Source organism: Myxocyprinus asiaticus, chromosome 32 (genome assembly GCF_019703515.2).
Source record: "Myxocyprinus asiaticus isolate MX2 ecotype Aquarium Trade chromosome 32, UBuf_Myxa_2, whole genome shotgun sequence".
Classification (NCBI taxonomy): domain Eukaryota; kingdom Metazoa; phylum Chordata; class Actinopteri; order Cypriniformes; family Catostomidae; genus Myxocyprinus; species Myxocyprinus asiaticus.
This window is the reverse complement of record NC_059375.1, coordinates 36,668,252-36,688,066: the sequence shown is the minus strand read 5'-3', so window position 1 is coordinate 36,688,066 and position 19,815 is coordinate 36,668,252. Positions and strand designations below refer to the sequence as shown.

Here is a 19,815-nt window from a genome sequence, read left to right as displayed (position 1 = left end):
AAGTTTTCTCCAGCACATCCCAAAGACCTTCAATGGGGTTCAGGTCAGGACTCTGTGGTGGCCAATTCATGTGTGAAAATGATTCTTCATGCTCCCTGAACCACTCTTTCACAAATTGCACCCAATGAATCTTGGCATTGTCGTCCTGGAATATGCCCATGCCTTCAGGGATGGAAAAAAATCCATTGATGGGATAACCTGGTTATTCAGTACATTCAGGTAGTCAGCTGTCTTCATTTTTAATGCCATAACGTTGCTGAGCCTAGTCCTGACCAATTGAAGAACCCCAGATCATAACACTGCCTCCAGAGGCTTGTACAGTGGGCACTATGCATGACGGGTGCATCGATTCATGCGCTTCCCTTCTTACCCTGACGCCCTTTGGAATAGGGTAAATGTGGACTTATCAGAACACATGACCTTTTCCATTGCTCCACAGTCCAATCTTTATGCTCCCTAGCAAATGGAAGTTGTTTCCGATTAGTCTCACTAACAAGTGACTTTCTTGTGGCCACACAGCTGTTTAGTCCCAATCCTGTAAATTGTCGTCTCTCTTACTTTAACTGTTAAACATAGCCGTGAGTTCTGCTGTTGATTTTTTTAGTGATCTCCGATCACGATCATTCAAGATTTCTTTCCGTCCACATTTCTTCCGCGAAGCTGACGGTTCACCACTATCCTTCCAGGTTTTAATAATGCGTTGGACAGTTCTTCACCCAGTTCCAGTGATTTCAGCAATCTCCTTATTTTTCTTTGCTTGATGCAGGCCAATAATTTGCCCCTTCTGAAACACCGTAACATCTTTTCCACGACCCCGGGATACATCTTCCGACATGGTTGTTTAAGAAATGAGAAGCTACACACTGCATCAGTTAGGGTTAAAAGAATTGTTGCCAGCTGAAACATATTTATCACTGCAATAATGATCCAATCGTAGGCTCTTATGTATTTGCTTATTTAAACCCAGAGACTTTTTTTTGTTTTGTTGGCCAGGCAGTGTATATAAAGCTTAAAATTAACTATTCTGCAATGGGGAGATGAAATGCAAAGTAGACGTGGAGGTAAATGAGACTTTGAGCAATCGTATTTAATGGATTTGATATTCCAAGACAAACACTTACTCATCCAACTTAAGTAAACACTAAGACAAACACTCAAATGTAGGACAATTTAACCATCATGTTCCGAGTTTGATTTCACTTCCTTGTTGTTTGGGGTCCCAGAAACTGGGGCCAATGCGAGTCCGAGTAGGCTAAATTAGAAGTCCTTGGTGGGACATTCCCATTTACACCCCCTTGACAACAGTCCTGCCAGAGAGCCCAAATAATAACAGTAATTTTGAAATAACCCTATTAATTTCCCTCAATGTTCTAGATTTCCGTATCTGACCTAATAAAATTCCAGTACACAAATACTGAACAACATAAAGGCATTACATTTTCAGTAAGGGCAATCCCTCACTATTTTGTTATGCAAAACAGTAGCTTCGTTTCTGTTTGAGGTCAAACTGAAAAATACAACAAAATCTAAAATGGAAATTGGCAGTAGTGTGCACATCAAGCAGAAAATCATTGCACGTGAAAATGGATTGCATGTCATTCATTTGGTTCTTTAAGAAGTCTGTGACCCCAAAACATTCCAACATTTGTTTTGAAGAACTTCTAAAACATGTTATACATTGCTTATTACAAAAAATGTAAAAACAAAACAAAACAAAAAAAAAAAAGTCTTGGTTTATTGGCTACTGACCTGCTGGTAGTTCTCCTCTTGAGGGTTAAACGTGTGATCCACGGGCTGAAACCTCAAATTGACATGAGGAAACTGATTAAGCCAGTAAGTCCACCAAGGAGCGATATAATCTACGCGTGCAGAAGACATCCTTCAGCCACAATATTTTTCCAAAAGTAACGACGACGACGAAGAAATCACTTTCCCGGACAGAGACGGACAATTAGGGTGTTTCTTTCGCGTTTATCCGACTCTTATGTGTCTTCTCAAACAAAAGCTTTGTGTTTAGACATTAGAGAGATTTGGGACAGAAACAAAAGTACTGAAAGGGGACATATGACGATATCTAAGTATTTCCACAGAGTGCAACCCATGAGAATAAACGGAACATGTGGAATTATTGCATTAAATCCTTGTCTCGTGCTGACCCGTCCGCCGCTGCCATTCCGAGCGCGTCTCCGAGAATTCCGTCAAATGAGCGAGGAACCCGGGTGCGCGCTTCAATGAGCGCACGACTGAAGCTCGGGAGCGCGCTTAAATAGGAATATGTTTTTTTAGATGGTGGCTAAACTACACTCAAAACAGATTCAGCAGGAATATAAAAGTCTTATAGCCTTTACAGGGGTTAATTAAGAGAAAGGAATATAAGACCAGTGGCTTCAGTAAGCAGATAAAATGCGAATTTAATAGTTTGACTAAAGTTGACGCAATGCTCCCATCTGCTGGACAACCTATGAAGTTGCAGACACTGGCGAAATAAACCGAAGCGACACAGCTGATATATAAGGATTAGAAACATTTGTAAACAAACTACAGATTGAATATGCTTAAACACTCATGCATTACATACCATTTCCTAATTATTTCGGTTTAACACCAAGATAATTTTTGTTTCATTAGATTAGTCTGCAATTACTACTGCTCTAAGTCCACTGTAGCACTCATTGCAGTACTTGTTTTCTCCCTCAATTGCATATTTTCTCTTTTAAGTTGCTTCGCATCTAAATTTAGCTTATTATTTTATTTTCAAATAAAAAGTCATAATTAAATTGTCTGGGCCGGTCTTTAGTTACTAGTTGTGTATAGAATGTATTAAACTGCATTGTGTCATGTCCGTGATGATTTTATATTCTGATACTGTAATAACTTGTATTCACAGCAAACAAAAAATACCTATATAAAGATCTTATAAGCACTCCAGAAAACTTCTATAACATGGATAAAAATAATCAAACATCTAAAACTACAAACGACACAGAGTATTAACATTCCCAATTTTATTACATTTTGTACAAGAGAGACATCTACTTCAGCTCCTTCACAGCCAGACCTGAAATGAGAGGAAAAGGGGGTCACAAATGTGTTAATTTAAAAAAATGTATATGGTCATAAAGAGTAAAGCTGTGTTAGTGAACCGGTGGAACTGGCGTTTCAGAGAGAGGAGAAACTCAGCACTTGGTTCATCATTGTTCTAGCAAGCGTGTAAATGCACAGTGGGCACATAACAGGCCCAAAGTGTTTGGACAACTTGCACACTTAATACAGCTAAAAGCACTGATATTGTTTAATGATCAACCCATTTGTTTAAATGATCAGTACTCCAAGATCCACCTGATATCTGCCTGAATCAAAACTGATAAACATCTCTTCCTAAAACATCCAAACTCTGAGCCCAGATTATCTTTTACCTCAACATGTCCATCAGGGTATATTTGGTTATATCTCAGAAAACTTATATCATTAATACCTTTAAAGGAGTAGGAACATTTTTTGCCTACTTTTCCATGAAAAAAAGAGTCACTGACAGCACCTTTAAGGCAGACCCAAATCCAGTTTGTGCAATGAAAGATCTAGATCTCTTCAACTCAATTTCATTATTAGTTGTCTTTGGTTGTTCTGAAGACTCACCAGGGGGCAGGGACTGCTTAAGCTTCTCAGCCTTCTCTTTGTCTGTGATGACCAATGTGTACAGGAACCTGCTGCATCGCACCTTGAACTTCACATTGTCCTTGTTCTTCTTGATCTTAACGGCTGTTGGGGAACAAACGAGAAATCGGTCAATACTAGCAACATTTTGCAGTACCCAAAAGTGATGCTTACAATTCTAAGATATTTTAGGACTATTAAGATTTTATCTATCCCCAAAGCTGAAAATGATTCTATAATTTAAAAAAAGTGCTAATATGCACTTTTCCACACAACTGTGGAACTACTACCTGAACTGAAATCAGTTCGTTGTGGAACTATACTCGTTTAGATTAAATTCAAAGTGTTGTTTTTCCACCACGGACAAAAAAAAACAAAAAACTTTGACGCATGTGAAATGCTATTGTGGTGACGCCTGAATGTGATGCGACAACAGCTGATCCGATTCACTTCAAAACATAAACAATGGACCATTCTGTGAAACGTTGATTTTCAGTGACCAGTTGTTTTTGTGTGTGAAAAAATTCACATGGACAAGATGCACTCGGATTTGTAAGAGATGAAAAACAACAGCAGCGCAAGCAGGGTTGCTGCAGAGTTTTTAAAAATAAAATGTAAGACTTTAAGACCTTTTTCAAGACCTGAACAAATAAAATACCGTATCCCCATACCAAAACAAACCAACACAATCTCAAAATAAACTTGCATACCTGCTTTTCCACCCCTCCTCCCGCTGTACTCCCAATTTACATTTTCTTCTGATAAACTCACAATTGTCCGCATCCACACTTATACGGGATCGTCCTGTATTTAAATATGAAATGATGCAAATCGAATCAATACAGGACGTGATTTCTCCCGTAAGCTGGTCAGATGGAGTCACGGCGAAATCGTTCCAGATCGTCAATTTAACATTGATTGTTTATTGATTAATTTAAAGTTGGAAATTTTTCATATGATGGGTAAGGGGTCGTCTGAAAAGTCCACACATTGTGCTAAAACTGTGGATTTTTTTTTTATTGAAAAACAGAAGGTTCAATAATATGTACAAAATTACATAGATCCAACAATGTATGAATAAAGTCACTGAGTCATAAAGATTAGTACGGTTGAAGGAAAAAAATAAAATAAATAAACTTAAATACATGTAAACCAACACAGATGTATACATAAAGATAAATAATCTAAGAAATAAATGTATTATATTTTTTTATAGGTCATGGGTCTCAGCATACAAGAAAGGATATCAACTTTTCATTAAGCATTTATTGCTAAAACTGTGAAGGCTGTGGAGGTAAGAGACCATCTGAAAACACGGTCAGTTTCTTGGTATTATTCATCTTCAATATAGTATTACTGACCGATACCGCCGCTCCCTATACGCACATTACGCAGTCTGCGTAGTGCACTTATTCCCTACGGGGGCACTATCTTACCCTAGGGGGACTAGAATCTCCACCGGCTGCCGTTCATCGCACATGGCAGGTATGATCATGCATCACAGACTCTTAAACAGCCAGGAGCACACATGCAACATGGCCTAAACATTACTTATCAGTAAAACCAGGTAGGATATAAGCAAGTATGTTGAAAGGCAATTAATCTGCCAATAGCTTTTAAAATTGGTAGCCTATATTAATTATTCCTAGTCTTTCCTTCCTGTGATGGGGAGGGTCAGACAGAGGCTTCAAGTTTCCAAATTGAACTAAATTCCAGATGCAGTTTATGGTGCAACCAAAATACCAATAACCAGCGGGGCTGTTGGGAGATTTGATTCATAGCACGGAACTTAAATTTAAAGGCACTTTAACTTTGAAATACAATGGAGACTCTTTTGAAATGTTTGCGCTTCACTACTTCCAGCTGCTCGTTCAAACAGATAAGGGATATAAAATGTGCACTCTTTCAATAATCTACAACGTATTTCAAAATAATCAATTAAAAGTAAACATTGTCATATTCCATCAACACTACATCATCAACAGATGATCATTAGTTATCACTTGTCTTAAATTTCCGATATGGTTTGAAGATTGCGAACTGCTCTGCAACAGCTGAAAACACTCACAAGCCCCCACGTGCTTGGAGAAAATACAACAGTGCCATGTTTTCACTCTGAAGGATGCAGCGCAGGCATTTATTTAAATAGTATTCTTATTACGTTTGATAATCACATTAGGTCACATCACGATTCCTGTCTTTCTGCCAACAAAATTAAGACCTCTTTAAATGACTTTAAGACTTTTGTTGTATTATTTTAGATATTTAAGGCTTTTTATGACCTTACATTTTGGGAAACTAAATTTAAGGCATTAAGACTTTAAGGATCCGTGGGAACCCTGGCAAGAGCAAAGAAGAGACGGCTTTAGCGGTACCTTCATTTGTAGTCATTTATAGTGCCATCTTTGCATTGCAGTGTGGACAGGGAAAACTAAGATATCAGTTGACGTATTTGTCGTCATGTGATCCATTCAATCCAAAACAATAAAGACGGCCCATGTTTTAGCTGTGTTGTTGTGCCTGCAATCCACTTTGGTAACGTTGCTATCCACTTTGATAGTGTTGTTAAAGAAAATGTTTACTTTGAACATACTTAACATTGCATTCCTTCAAAGGTGACAGGAAGTCTACTTGGAATTGCTGTGTGGTAAAGGAACACGTCAACTGCGTTTCAGACCGTACATGGAACAGTGATTTTTCACATGTGCTGTAAGGAGATTTAAGTGTTTTCATACATTTCAGTGTTGACACACAAGTTTTTGAAAAAGCTTGAAACTACAGTGTGGATGGAGTGTGTTTCGAAAACAGCGTTTTCAAATGTATCCAGATTAATGTGGAAGTAGCCTAACTTTACAGGGCAATCAGATTATTTGTACTCCTCATTTCTGGTCTGTTTTATAAACTCGCGCTGCTTTTTTTCCCCTCTGTAAATACTCAGCAGATCCTGCACAGCAGCGTCTGTCCATCTATACCTTTCGATTTGAAAAGCCTACAATAGCAACAACTTAATTTTTAACGAAGGCTACTAACCGGACTTTTAAAAATGGCTGGTATCGCATTTTTCTTGACAAACGAGAAGCGTTTGCTGTTCTGACTTCACCCAAATAGTTCCAACTTTGCAAGGAAATTACCCCCTCAAGAGCATGTACTAAAAAGGTTCCTGAATTGGTTCAGGTTTTAGTTCCACATGGAACTAGTTCATATGGTGGAAAAACAACAAGAACCTGAAATAGCTAGTTCCAAGAACTAGGAATAGTTCCTGCAGTGGAAAAATGCAAACACAGCATGCACCCCTTGGGAATTGTCTATCAGGCAGAGGTATTAACAGGTGTAAGTGTCAGTGAACCGGTGGAACTGGCGTTTCAGAGAGATGCAAAACTCAGCACTTGGTTCATCATTGTTCTAGCAAGCGTGTAAATGCACTGTGGGCACAGAACAGGCCCAAAGTGTTTGGACAACTTGCACATTTAAATGCATAAACAAATAAATTCTAACTATTGTAAAACCCTAAACAATTACTTTAAGGCAGTGTTGTTGGATAGCCTACTTTCTAAAAATATTTACCGCCGTTGTTGGTCCTTATCCTACATGATGTCCTGATAAAAATGGTGACCAGGACATATGATATTTCACTTAATGTGAATAGAAACACCATAAACAGAAGGACATGACTGGTAATTTAAATTTAACTTACACTTGGCATCCTTCCTCCTTGCTGTAAGCAGGAAATCTTTAATTTCTTCAATTTTGCGTGGCTAAACAGAGAAAGATAATATGACACACATACAATTAGTCCATTCAACATGTTTTAAAACTAAACTAACTTTCAACAGCCTAAAATATTCATAATTATACAATGGACTGAACGGAGGCCTGGGTAGCTCAGTGGTAAAGACGCCGGCTACCACCCCTGGAGTTCACTAGTTCGTATCCCAGGGCGTGCTGAGTGACTCCAGCCAGGTCTCCTAAGCAACCAAATTGGCCCGGTTGCTAGGGAGGGGAGAGTCACATGGGGTAACCTTCTCGTGGTCGCTATAATGTGGTTCGTTCTTGGTGGGGCGTGTGGTGAGTTGAGGGTGGATGGCGTGAAGCCTCCACAAGCGCTATGTCTTTGGGCATTCCAAATTGGGAGAAAAAAATAAAATAAAAAAATACAATGGACTGTGTTGTATTTCAATATACTGCCATTCTGGATCGGTATTGGCTCCGATACGGATGTTTTTAGACGGACGAGCCAGATCCAAATCCGATACTGTGTTAGTCATGTTTGCTACTGTCAAGCTCCAAAAATTACATAAAATAACCATACAAACACCATTAAATTAGTTCATATGAGTCATGCATTTTATTCAAAGTCACTTGAAGACATGCAATAGCTCTGTGAATCACAAAAGGCTGTTTATTAAGTAAATATATAATATGTACACGCAGCGCTCTGTTGACACACACACACTCGTGGCTATTTCTGGCCTTCACGCGGTGCGCAATGTTTGAGCGCTACTCACGAACAACATCTCAGATATACAGATGCTCAATAGTTTGGTTAACTTATAATATGCATTTAGAAGAGCACCGGAGGTGCGTTTTACCATAATTTGAATTGAACTAGTGAACTTGCCTACAAACAGTCTCAAACAGCACTTCCTGTTGAGTTCAGAATGTCAAAATAAAAGCCTGAGTGTTTTAAAGTCAAATATTACTGTTGTATTTAAAACCCTAAAAGTCAATAATAATAGCAATAATAATTTCTTATTATTTGTTTACAAATCTTAACAATATTTATGTTGAATGGGTTCCAAAAAATAACTGTGAATGTAAAGTGAACTGATATCTTATAACTAAATTTTACAAAAAAAGAGATCTGAATGCGTATATATATATATATATATATATATATATATATATATATATATATATATATATATATAAAGCCTTTTCTACTGAACACAGACTGGAATTACTGTTAATGTTGCTGCTACACTATCCAGTAGACGAGTTAGCAATAAACTTATTCTTAATAAGCTTTACATTTATATTAAAATAACGTGCAGTTAGAGATTTGTGTTTCTTTACATATTAAAAAGTACTCCCAATTAGTTCCACACAATAATGTAAAGCTATTCTAAACTGATTATGCAAAAAACAACACTGGTATCCTATCGGGCGACACTTAGATTTCAGATATTGAAATCTATAGAGAAAAAAGTGGTATCGGTGCATCCCTTATTTCTGACACATGCTTGTCTTGTCAGGGGTGTGATCTGACCAGTCTAGTTGGATGCTAACCTGATGTAACTGAGCTTTCAGAACATTAAGTTTATTCATATTAACGCATCTGGACATAACACATTTGTCTGTATACATGTAAATCAGGCACACTGTGGTTTAAAACTCCACGTAAATGACATTTACAATCACCGGGGAGAATTAGCCTACATCAATAGCTAGCAAATTCACCCCACAAAGTACTACTATTAAGCACATTCTGGCACAAACTAATTTAATAACTATTACTAAAGCAGCACACCAGTGAAGAAATATCAGTTAATACAATAACACTAAGGGAGATATGAACATATTCTTACCATTGCGTTTCAGTTGCGACTGGACCCTGCAATGCAACAAAACAGACTTTATTAAAACACTATTATGACCAACTTCCAACAAATACTCCGATTAATAATACATTTATATGTATTCTTTCATGTTGTATATGTTTGAAGCGTGTAGTTTAACAGATTGATGCAGATTTAAATGGATTATTTTGACAGAGCTAAACTGCTAACACTTACACAACCTGCGAGCGAGGGGGGGAAAAGGGGCGGGACTTCCGCGTAAACGTGCATTATAAAGCAGCTACGGTGGCCAAGAGGTGCCTTTTGATCTGCAAAGGTCAAAACTAACAGGGACATCTACTGGTGTGGCAGAGGTTTGCTTATCATGTCACACTACTACAGAAAATACAGGAAGCACTCGTTGCTGTTTGTAGACAGTCATGATTAGACTAACCATCGTCTTGATAGATCTCTCTCTCTCTCTCTCTCTCTCTCTCTCTCTCTCTCTCTCTCTGAATGTTACGAATGTTACGGTTGCATGTTTGGAACCCCTATAGGTTCTATGTAGAATGTTTTTCACCTGGCACAAAGAACCCTTTTGATAGAACCATTAAAAAGTGTTCTAAATAGAACCTTTTAGGGGTTCCAAATATGAAGCGAGAGATAGAACCCTTTAGGCAGAGGCGCAAAAACCATATATGCAAGGTATGCAATGCATAGGGGCGCCATGTAAAGGGGGGCGCCAGCGGCTCACTAAAGGTGGTGCAATCGGCCTCATCCACCCCTTCAACATTCCATACCAAATTTTTAGAAAATCAGAAATGTCCCCACCAACATAATTTACCCTACACAGAAAATACGTTAACTTTAGCATATGTTTTTATTTTTATTTGAAAGACTATTAAAGTTCCTCAGTATCATAATTCATGTTTAAATTATTGTCCCGCATCTTATGGATTCAGCGCAGAAACAGTATCATGTGGCACCTGTTACTTTTCTCAGCGAGGTTTATGGTGGACCAATCACAGTCCTTTGTGATAACTGCTTAAAGACTTTTAAAAATTATTTTCTGGAGATTACACAGGCGAATTTCAATTTGTATTAAAGGTTAAATCCTTGAAATTAATAGATTTAAAAAGCATACTTTTCGTGTACAAATTTTCTTTGTCTTAAAAAAAAAATAAATAAAAAATTAAAATTAAAATGCCTGAGTTTTTGCATGCGCCCCAATGGAGGATTCTGTTATTACGGCCGGTAAGCGGTCTCTAAAGGAAGACACCTTTGAATTTGAACAGTTGTAAGGGGGTGAAATATGTGGAAGTGAGGTGAGTTGGGAAGTAAACAGTGTAAATGTAAATTCTCCCCATAATTTATAAAATATTGAGATGACATTTTGCACATATTACTTGTTAATTTAGCCCAGCTTTTGTTTAGATTTCCATTTGTTTAATGCTGAATAATACATTTTACAGAATGCTACTTTATGTCTCTTGGATACCATTTTTATTGTAGATCTACTATAATAATAATAAAAAAAAAAAGAAAAAAAAAAAAAGATGCACTTTGCATCTTCTCAGAGTTGTTGTTAACAGAGAGATTTGATTCATTAGCAATTAACAAGGGCAGCTTTCCGTGTTTACACCTGTTGGGGTGCCAAATGGGCAGCAGTAGCCTATAAGATGTTATACGTTGGCAACTTGGCATCGTTAAGGTGTGATGTTTGATTATTAGTGAAATTAAATGTTAAAGTTATTTGAAATATTTTGAGTTACACGTGTTTCTGTGATTGACAATATTTTTTGCGTGTGTAACGGTAGCTAGCTGATAGATAGCTGTGCAATGTGTATAAACCTCACTCTCCTGACCTTAAGAGGTGCACTAGCGACTGATGGAAGAGGCTGTAGCATTTATTCTCCTTGTAAGTGAGCTCTCCTCTTATGCCGAAAACTCCGGTTCGAGTCCTGTACGGAGCGGGTAGAACAGGAACGTCACATAAGCTTTCCTCCAGACCTTGGTTTTGCAAGCAAAGCACAAGCTCAATTTTATATATGGGTGTTCAGAATTGACTAATCCAAGCCAGAAACTGCATTGCACATGCGCTTATATGGGCAACCTTGGATGCCAGTCGTTTTTTCAGATCAAGTTCAGATTGGGTTCCTGTAGCTGAATGGTATAGGCCTTCCTGCACTGCAAGTTACTTTGAATAAAAGTGTCTGCCAAATGAATACATGTAAATGTACGCTTAGACGAGCTATGTCCATCTGTCATGTAAATAAATAATTCATACATCTGGCGTGTGAGTTGATTTCACCCCATGTGTTGGGTTCTTGAGTAATGTCTGCCTCTCTGCACTTAATTAATAAAGGCAGACATCACCGCTACCCTCTTCATTCGAATTACTGTCCCATAGCCTCATATGGGTTTGGCCCAAGTAGAAGGCATAGGGCAGATCATCAGCACTGTTCTTTCCACTGAGCCGAATGTTGATTAGATTCATTTGGCTCTGTGTTTTTTCTGCTTCCATTCAGGGAACTTATTAAATCCTGTCCGATTGTAGTCAGGAGTTAAAGGTGTTTGTTGCAGGTTGTGCATTAAAACTTAAAATTTAAAAAGCATATTTCAGATGGATGATTAGGTGCAAATCTTTCCAGTTCTGAAAAGCATTTATGTTTTATATAAAAGCTTTTTTTCTACTGTCACTTTGGTTGCAGTGGCACTAGATGGCAGGTGCAGCTAATGAAACAGAGGAGAGATGCATGAATTATGACAGAGAGGAGAGAGGCGCTTTTTTTTTTTTACCACTTACAGAGGCTGTATTTCCTATATACACGTAAAAACTGGCTACATTCCTCAATTCCAGAGATACAGGCTAAAACAGGAAAATTGATTATGTTTGGTTCATATGATTGCACTGAGATTATAATCAGATTTATATATTGGGATTAAGAGAGCCAAGTAAAGAGAAAGATGCCATGGGGTTGTTTCTTCTTCATTTAAAGCTGATAGAGCACAACTGTCTTATTCACAAAGTGACATCTAGTGATTTATGAGTGCAAATATGATGATTTCGGTTCTTATGATTCGTATTTGTTAGGGCTGATCAGATCCTCATTCCTTGAAGAGGTCTCACCAAAATGTACAGTGGTAGAAAAGACAGGAATGTAATGTGGGCACAAAATATTAAAGGATATTTTTTAGATTTACACATTTTAATTTCATAATAAATTTCCATGAATTGTGTAATCTTTAACAAAACTATAATTAATAAAACATACAATATTGACCTCTGAATTCAACTGAATGGAGATTTGTTGTGAAATTGAAATGCGTACCACCACATCACAGGGCTTTTCTTTAATAGAGTCTTTGAACCATTAGTATAGATGTGTGCCAAGTTTGCTGCAACTTCGTAGGTAATGACACACAGTCCATCACTGAGCCATTCAGGTGAGACAAACACAAGCTTCTCTGTGTGCGTAGCCAGAAGTAATGCGTGGTGCTGGCCCTGCATCAATCATGGTTTGGATTCTGATGGAACCATAAATGAGAATAAGAGGAAAGGTTCATCTGACCATCATTAGTTTTGCTCAACTTAATTTTATCTTTAGCGCTGCAGGGCTTCGCTGATATGGTAATATATACATCTGGGAAGCGAATAAGACACAGCAACCATAGTTCGTCTTGTTTTTATGTGCCGTTTGGGGTCAGGTAAATCTGAAATAAGTAATACCACAATAATTAACCAAAATGGCAAAACCTATTCAAAATCAGTGTCCACAAATGTTTGTACAGAAAACACAAAATAAATTGCCGTAAATGTGTAGACCATGAAATGAGAATTTCTGTCTATGCAAAAGTCATATTAATTCATACTAATTTCACACACAGAAAACAAAGCAGAATATACAGCTTTGAGTGCAATATGCATCAGATGGTCAGTGGGCAGATTTTGGCTGGTCTGTGGGTATGCTATCTGAGGCAGAGACTTATCTAGGCCTACAAAGAAAAATATTTTATTTCCATGACAATATATTGAAACAGTAACATTGGGTCAGAATTTATACACCCCTTTTGACCAAGGAATTTTCCTAATTTTTTATGCATTATGTGCATTGATCCTGTAGTATTGATTCTTACTTCTTAGATTGTAAGATGTTATCTAAAGGCAATCACACTGTCTTTAGAGGATGAAGGACATCATTTTAGTGAGAAAAGAGGGTAATTTTTGTCAGTTTTATTTCTATGTGGTAGGAATATTACAGGCCAATCACTGCTGGTTGCAAGCAGGAGTTGTCACGTTTAATGTGTTTTTGTTCATGTTTTGTGTTTCATGTCATGTGATTTTCTGTTTTATAGTCATGTGTTTCCTGGTCATGTAATATCCTGTTTCCCTCCATGTTCATGTGTCTTGTTTTCATTGGTTCATTGTTTGAGTTACTCATTATCAGTCTAGTCTTTTCATTGGTTTTAGTTTGTTAGTCTTGTTATCTTGTTTATAGTTCTGTCTGTTCATTGGTTGTCTTGTTACCCTTGTCCATGTATTTATACCCTCATGTTTGCCATGGTCCTTGGTGAGGTATTGTGAATGTATCGTTGGTTGTCCAGTCCAGTCCAGTCCAGTCCAGTCCAGTCCAGTCCAGTCCAGTCCAGTCCAGTCCAGTCCAGTCCAGTCCAGTCCAGTGCTTCTGTTCATGGTTTTTGGTTTTCACATTTATGAATAAACTGCACTTGGGTCCTTCACATCATCATCGTCTTCGTCTGCCTGTCAATGCCAGCCTATGTTACAGGAGTTGTGTTAACTGATAATTATCAGTCATTTATCAATGTTTTTGAATAATACATTTTACAGAATGTCACTTTATGTCCCTTTTGGATATAATTTTTCATTGTAGATCTACTAAAAAAACATAAAAACAAATCCTACCTGCAGCCCTGCTTGTTACTTTATCAGGAAATATTCTATGAGGAAATTTTATTTTTCTTATTACTAGACTGACTCGCATTTTCTTAAAACTAACAGTTTGAAGGCCTACTATCCTCCTTATAATATGTCCCAACCAACTTTCAAACCAAACCTACGCCCTTGGTGCACTGCATATGCTAAGTTTATTTCTATTTTATTGTACTGCCTATTTCTAAATCCATAGCATGCACTTTGCATCTTCTCAGAGTTGTTGTTAACAGAGAGATTTGATTCATTAGCGATTAACAAGGGCAGCTTTCCGTGTTTACACCTGTTGGGGTGCCAAATGGGCAGCAGTAGCCTATAAGATGTTATACGTTGGCAACTTGGAATCGTTAAGGTGTGATGTTTGATTATTAGTGAAATTAAATGTTAAAGTTATTTGAAATATTTTGAGTTACACGTGTTTCTGTGATTGGCAATCATATTTTACATTTCACATTTAGCAACATTTTTATTTATTTTTTATGTATGCTTTCCTCCAGACCATGTGCTTATCTGGCACAACCTGGACAGCCTGTCATTTTTTCAGATCAAGTTCAGATTGAGTTCCTGAAGCTGAATGGTATAGGCCTTCCTGCACTGCAAGCTACTTTGAATAAAAGTGTCTGCCAAATGAATACATGTAATGCAAATAAATAATTCACACATCTGGCGTGTGAGTTGATTTCACCCCATGTGTTGGGTTCTTGAGTAATGTCTGCCTCTCTGCACTTAATTAATAAAGGTAGACATCACCACTGCCCTCTTCACTCTAATTATGGTCCCATAGCCTCATATGGGTTTTGGCCCAAGTAGAAGGCAGAAGGCAGATCCCTCAGCACTGTTCTTTCCACTGAGCGAATGTTGATTAGGTTCATTTGGCTCTGTGTTTTTTCTGCCTCCATTCAGGGAACTTATTAAATCCTGTCTGATTGCAGTCAGGACTTAAAGGTGTTTGTTGCAGGTTGTGCATTAAAACTTAAAATTTGAAAAGCATATTTCAGATGGATGATTAGGTGCAAATCTTTCCAGTTCTGAAAAGCATTTATGTTTTATATAAACGCTTTTTTCTACTGTCACTTTGGTTGCAGTGGCACTAGATGGCAGGTGCAGCTAATGAAACAGAGGAGAGATGCATGAGAGGGTGATTTTTTACCACTTACAGAGGCTGTATTTCCTATATACATGCAAAAACTGGCTACATTCCTCAATTCCAGAGATATAGTCTAAAAACTGGAAAATTGGTTATGTTTGGTTCATATGATTGCACTGAGATTATAATCAGATTTATATATTGGGATTAAGAGAGCCAAGTAAAGAGAAAGATGCCATGGGGTTGTTTCTTCTTCATTTAAAGCTGATAGAGCACAACTGTCTTATTCACAAAGTAACATCTTGTGATTTATGAGTGCAAATATGATGATTTTGGTTCTTATGATTTGTATTTGTTAGAGCTGATCAGATCCTCATTCCTTGAAGAGGTCTCACCAAAATATACAATGGTAGAAAAGACAGGAATGTAATGTGGGCACAAAATATTAAAGGATATTTTTTATATTTACACATTTTAATTTCATAATAAATTTCCATATTTTTGAATTGTGTAATCTTTAACAAAATTAAATTAATAAAACATACAATATTGACCTCTGAATTCAACTGAATGGAGATTTGTTGTGAAATTGAAATGCGTACCACCGCATCACAGGGCTTAAATAGAGTCTTTGAACAATTAGTATAGATGTGTGCTATGTTTGCTGCAACTTCGAAAGTAACGACATGCAGTCCATCACTCAGCCATTCAGGTGAGACAAACACAAGCTTCTCTGTGTGCGTGGCCAGAAGTAATGCGTGGCGCTGGCCCTGCATCAATCATGGTTTGGATTCTGATGGAACCATAAATGAGAATAAAAGGAACAATCTTTTAATTGTCTATTAGGTTTGCAAAGGATTTGCTGAGGATTTGAAACTTGAATATGGAACTGAACCACATTCAAGTGTTCTTGTGAGCATCTAGGTCTATCTAACTTATGACGATCGGCATAAAGTCTGGTTAATTTTGCAACTTATTCTGGCCATGAACCTCCTACTTAGACAGGAAGAGACTACGTCTGACCAACGTAAAGCAACTAACCACAATTCGTCTTGTTTTTATGTGCCTTTTGGGGTCGAGTAAATCTGAAATAAGTAATACCACAATGTAAAGGACCTTCACAGCAGAAGGACACAGGAGAGCTTATTCCTCACAAGTAAGGCTTTAATTAATATACTCCAGTGCTTTACAGCTTCACAATGACTCAGCAGCTTCACAATAATAACTCTTCAGCTTCACAATAATAATTCATCAGTTTCACAACAATAGCTCATCAGCTCCACAATAAGGTTTCTTGCCCCTGATTCATTCTCCATTGCTGGTGGCATGGCCACTTATATGCCGCTCTCCCCATGCTCATTGGAATTAGAGACAGGTGTTAGACATAATTTAGCTCAGGTGTCAGCGCCCTTACTGCTTTCTCTCTCCCCGGACGGATGCTCGACCACGCCCCTGCTGCCACATATCTCCATTGCCCGACTCAGGCCGGGGAGCCATCCGGCCTGTCTACCCCCCTCCCCCCATTTCTGGAAAGGAAGTAGGTGACAGCCATCTGCGAATTTGAAGGGCTGGAGAGCCAGATACCACCGGGTGATTCGCACGTTGGTATCTTTCATGCGGTAGAGCCTTTGGAGTGGGGCGTGATCTGAGTAGAGGGTGAAGGCCTGCCCCAGCAGGTATTAACAGAGTGTGATGACCGCCCACTTGATGTCCAGAAACTCCTTTTCCATGGTGCTGTACTTTGTTTCCCTCAAGGAGAGCTTGTACAGCACCGGACGCTCCTCCCCCTCCACCACCTGTGAGAGCACGGCCCCCAGCCCCCTGTATGAAGTGTCCGTCTGCAATACAAAAGGGAGAGAGAAATTAGGTGCATGTAAAAGCAGCCCCCCACAAAGTGCGGCTTTAACCTGCATAAACGCCTGTTGGCACTGCTCCGTCCACTGGACCGGGTCTGGAGCTCCCTTTTTAGTGAGATCAGTCAGCTGGCTGGTGACGTCCGAATAGTTAGGCACAAATCTCCTATAATAGCCAGCCAGCCCCAGGATCTCACCCCCTTTTTGGTCTTGGGTCTCGGGCAGGTCGCAATCGCCGCCGTCTTGTCAATTTGGGGACACACCAACCTGTGGCCCAAGTGGAACCCCAGATACCGTACCTCCACCTGCCCAATCGCGCACTCCTTAGGGTTTGCTGTGAGCCCCGCCCATTGCAGCGACCTCAGAACTGCCCTCAGATGCTGCATATGCCGCTGCCATTCATTGCTATAAATGATGATGTCATCCAAATAGGCAGCGGCTTAAGCTGAATGCAGTCTGAGGATTCAGTCCATGAGGCACTGAAACAAATCGAACCAAAGTATCACAAATTGGTGTAATCCGAACGGTGTGGAGAAAGCTGTTTTTTCATGGGAAATTGGTGTCAAGGGGATCTGCCAATAACCCTTTGTCAAATCCAGTGTTGAGTAAAAACGAGCAGTGCCCAACCAATCGAGCAACTCATCAATACGAGGCATTGGGTAGGCATCAAATTTAGACACCGCGTTGACTTTTCTATAATCCACACAGAACCGTACAGACCCATCACTCTTAGGCACCAGAACAACCGGGCTGGACCAGTTGCTGTGGGATTGCTCTATTACCCCCATATCGAGCATTGCATCCAATTCTTCCCGGACAATTTTTTTTATGTTCGGGCAATCGGTAGGGATGGGTACGTACCACCACCCTCCAGCTTGGTCTCGATGTGGTGCTGGATGAGGTTTGTGTAACCCGGTAGAGGGCAAAACATGTCTGCAAATGCTTGTTGTAGTTTGGCAACCTCTGCGAGTTGGTACGGTGGGAGGTGGTCTCTGACGTGATTGTTTTTTGTGTTTACCTCCGGCCCAAGCTCCGCCCTCTCCAGAACTACCGTAGCCAACATAACAGGGGCCGCCTCCCTCCACAATTTCAGGAGGTTGAGGTGATTAATTTGACATGCACCCCCTCTATCGGTTCGCTTTACCTCATAATCGAGTTCCCCCACTCGTCGTGTGATCTCAAAGGGTCCTTGCCACTTGGCGAGTAATTTGGAGCTCGATATGGGGAGTAATATGAGTACCTTATCTCCCGGTGCAAATTCCCGTAGCCGAGTTCCCCTGTGTTACAGTCGGCTCTGTCGTTCTTGAGCTTGGAGCAAATTCTCCTGTGTTAATTGCCCCAAGGTGTAGAGTTTTGCTCTGAGTTCAAGAACATATTGAATTTCATTCTTACTGGTTGAAGGTCCCAAGCTTCACGTATGACATCAAGCACGCCACGTGGGCGCTGCCCATACAGCAGCTCGAATGGGGAAAACCCAGTGGAGGCTTGTGGGAACTCTCGTACTGTGAATAACAAGGGATCGAGCCATTTGTCCCAATTTCTAGCATCCTCGTGCATGAACTTACGAATCATATTTTTAAGGGTTTTATTAAATCGCTCCACCAGGCCATCTGTTTGTGGATGATAAACGCTGGTGTGAATTGACTTAATGCCCAATAATTCGTAAAGCTTGTGTAGTGTCCGTGACATCAAATCAAATCAAATCAAATCACTTTATTGTCACACAGCCATATACACAAGTGCAATGGTGTGTGAAATTCTTGGGTGCAGTTCCGATCAACATAGCAGTCGTGACAGTGATGAGACATATACCAATTTACAATAACATCAAATTAACACAACACAATTTAAACATCTGTTATACATAATTAAACTCGACTTAAAACATCAAATTAACACAACACAATTTAAACATCTGTTATACATAATTACACTCAACTTAAAACATCAAATTAACACAACACAATTTAAACATCTGTTATACATAATTACACAACTTAAAACATCAAATTAACACAACACAATTTAAACATCTGTTATACACAATTACACTCAACAATATACAAATAATAACATACACTGTACAGTATACAATATGCTGTTTTTGTTTTTTTTTTTGTTTTTTACTATATAGATACTATATAGATACACATTATTCAATAAAAATTAAAATATATATGAAAAAAGTATATATATAGAATGTACAGTATTGTACTGTATTGACATTCAGGCTGTCGGTTGATAGTCAGTTGTTAAGAGAGACATAATATAATGACAGTAATATAATTTATGACAGTCCGGTGTGAGATAAAAGAGTAATAAAGTGCAGGGCTGATGTATTTTGATCGTGGGAGATCAAGAGTTCAGAAGTCTGATTGCTTGGGGGAAGAAGCTATCATGAAGTCGGCTGGTGCGGGTCCTGATGCTGCGATACCGCCTACCTGATGGTAGCAGTGAGAACAGCCCATGGCTCGGGTGGCTGGAGTCTCTGATGATCCTCCGAGCTTTTTTCACACACCGCCTTGTATATATTTCCTGGAGGGAGGGAAGCTCACCTCCGATGATGTGTTTGGCAGTTCGCACCACCCTTTGCAGTGCTTTGCGGTTGTGGGCAGTGCTATTGCCGTACCAGGCGGAGATACAGCCAGTCAGGATGCTCTCCACAGTGCAGGTGTAGAACCGTGTGAGGATGTGGCGGTTCATTCCAAACTTCCT

General features: G+C 39.1%; 3 protein-coding genes across 8 annotated transcripts in view; 1 reads left to right on the top strand and 2 right to left on the bottom strand.

Moving 5' to 3' along the window:
• The window catches only part of LOC127423652 (protein tweety homolog 2-like), a 107,000-nt gene extending 104,153 nt beyond the window's left edge, over positions 1-2,847 (bottom strand). For all 4 annotated transcript variants that reach the window (XM_051668154.1, XM_051668156.1, XM_051668155.1 and 1 more), the window contains exon 1: positions 1,750-2,847. In XM_051668154.1, the coding sequence (XP_051524114.1) occupies positions 1,750-1,878 (129 nt within the window). In that variant the 5' untranslated portion in view covers positions 1,879-2,847. The remainder of the gene's footprint in view (positions 1-1,749) is intronic.
• The window catches only part of LOC127423658 (uncharacterized), a 622,288-nt gene that overhangs the window by 104,175 nt on the left and 498,298 nt on the right, over positions 1-19,815 (top strand). The window lies entirely within an intron of this gene.
• LOC127423662 (60S ribosomal protein L38-like) overlaps positions 2,991-19,815 on the bottom strand; it is a 175,525-nt gene continuing 158,700 nt past the window's right edge. For 2 of the 3 annotated variants that reach the window (XM_051668171.1, XM_051668172.1), the window contains exons 2-5: positions 9,240-9,265; positions 7,349-7,409; positions 3,637-3,759; positions 2,991-3,058 (exon numbers count right to left, since the gene is read on the bottom strand). In XM_051668171.1, coding sequence (XP_051524131.1) covers positions 3,033-3,058; positions 3,637-3,759; positions 7,349-7,409; positions 9,240-9,242 — 213 coding nt within the window. In that variant the 5' untranslated portion in view covers positions 9,243-9,265 and the 3' untranslated portion in view covers positions 2,991-3,032. Of the gene's footprint in view, positions 3,059-3,636; positions 3,760-7,348; positions 7,410-9,239; positions 9,266-9,446; positions 9,511-19,815 lie in introns of those variants that run through there. The other variant, XM_051668169.1, reaches the window with a different exon arrangement.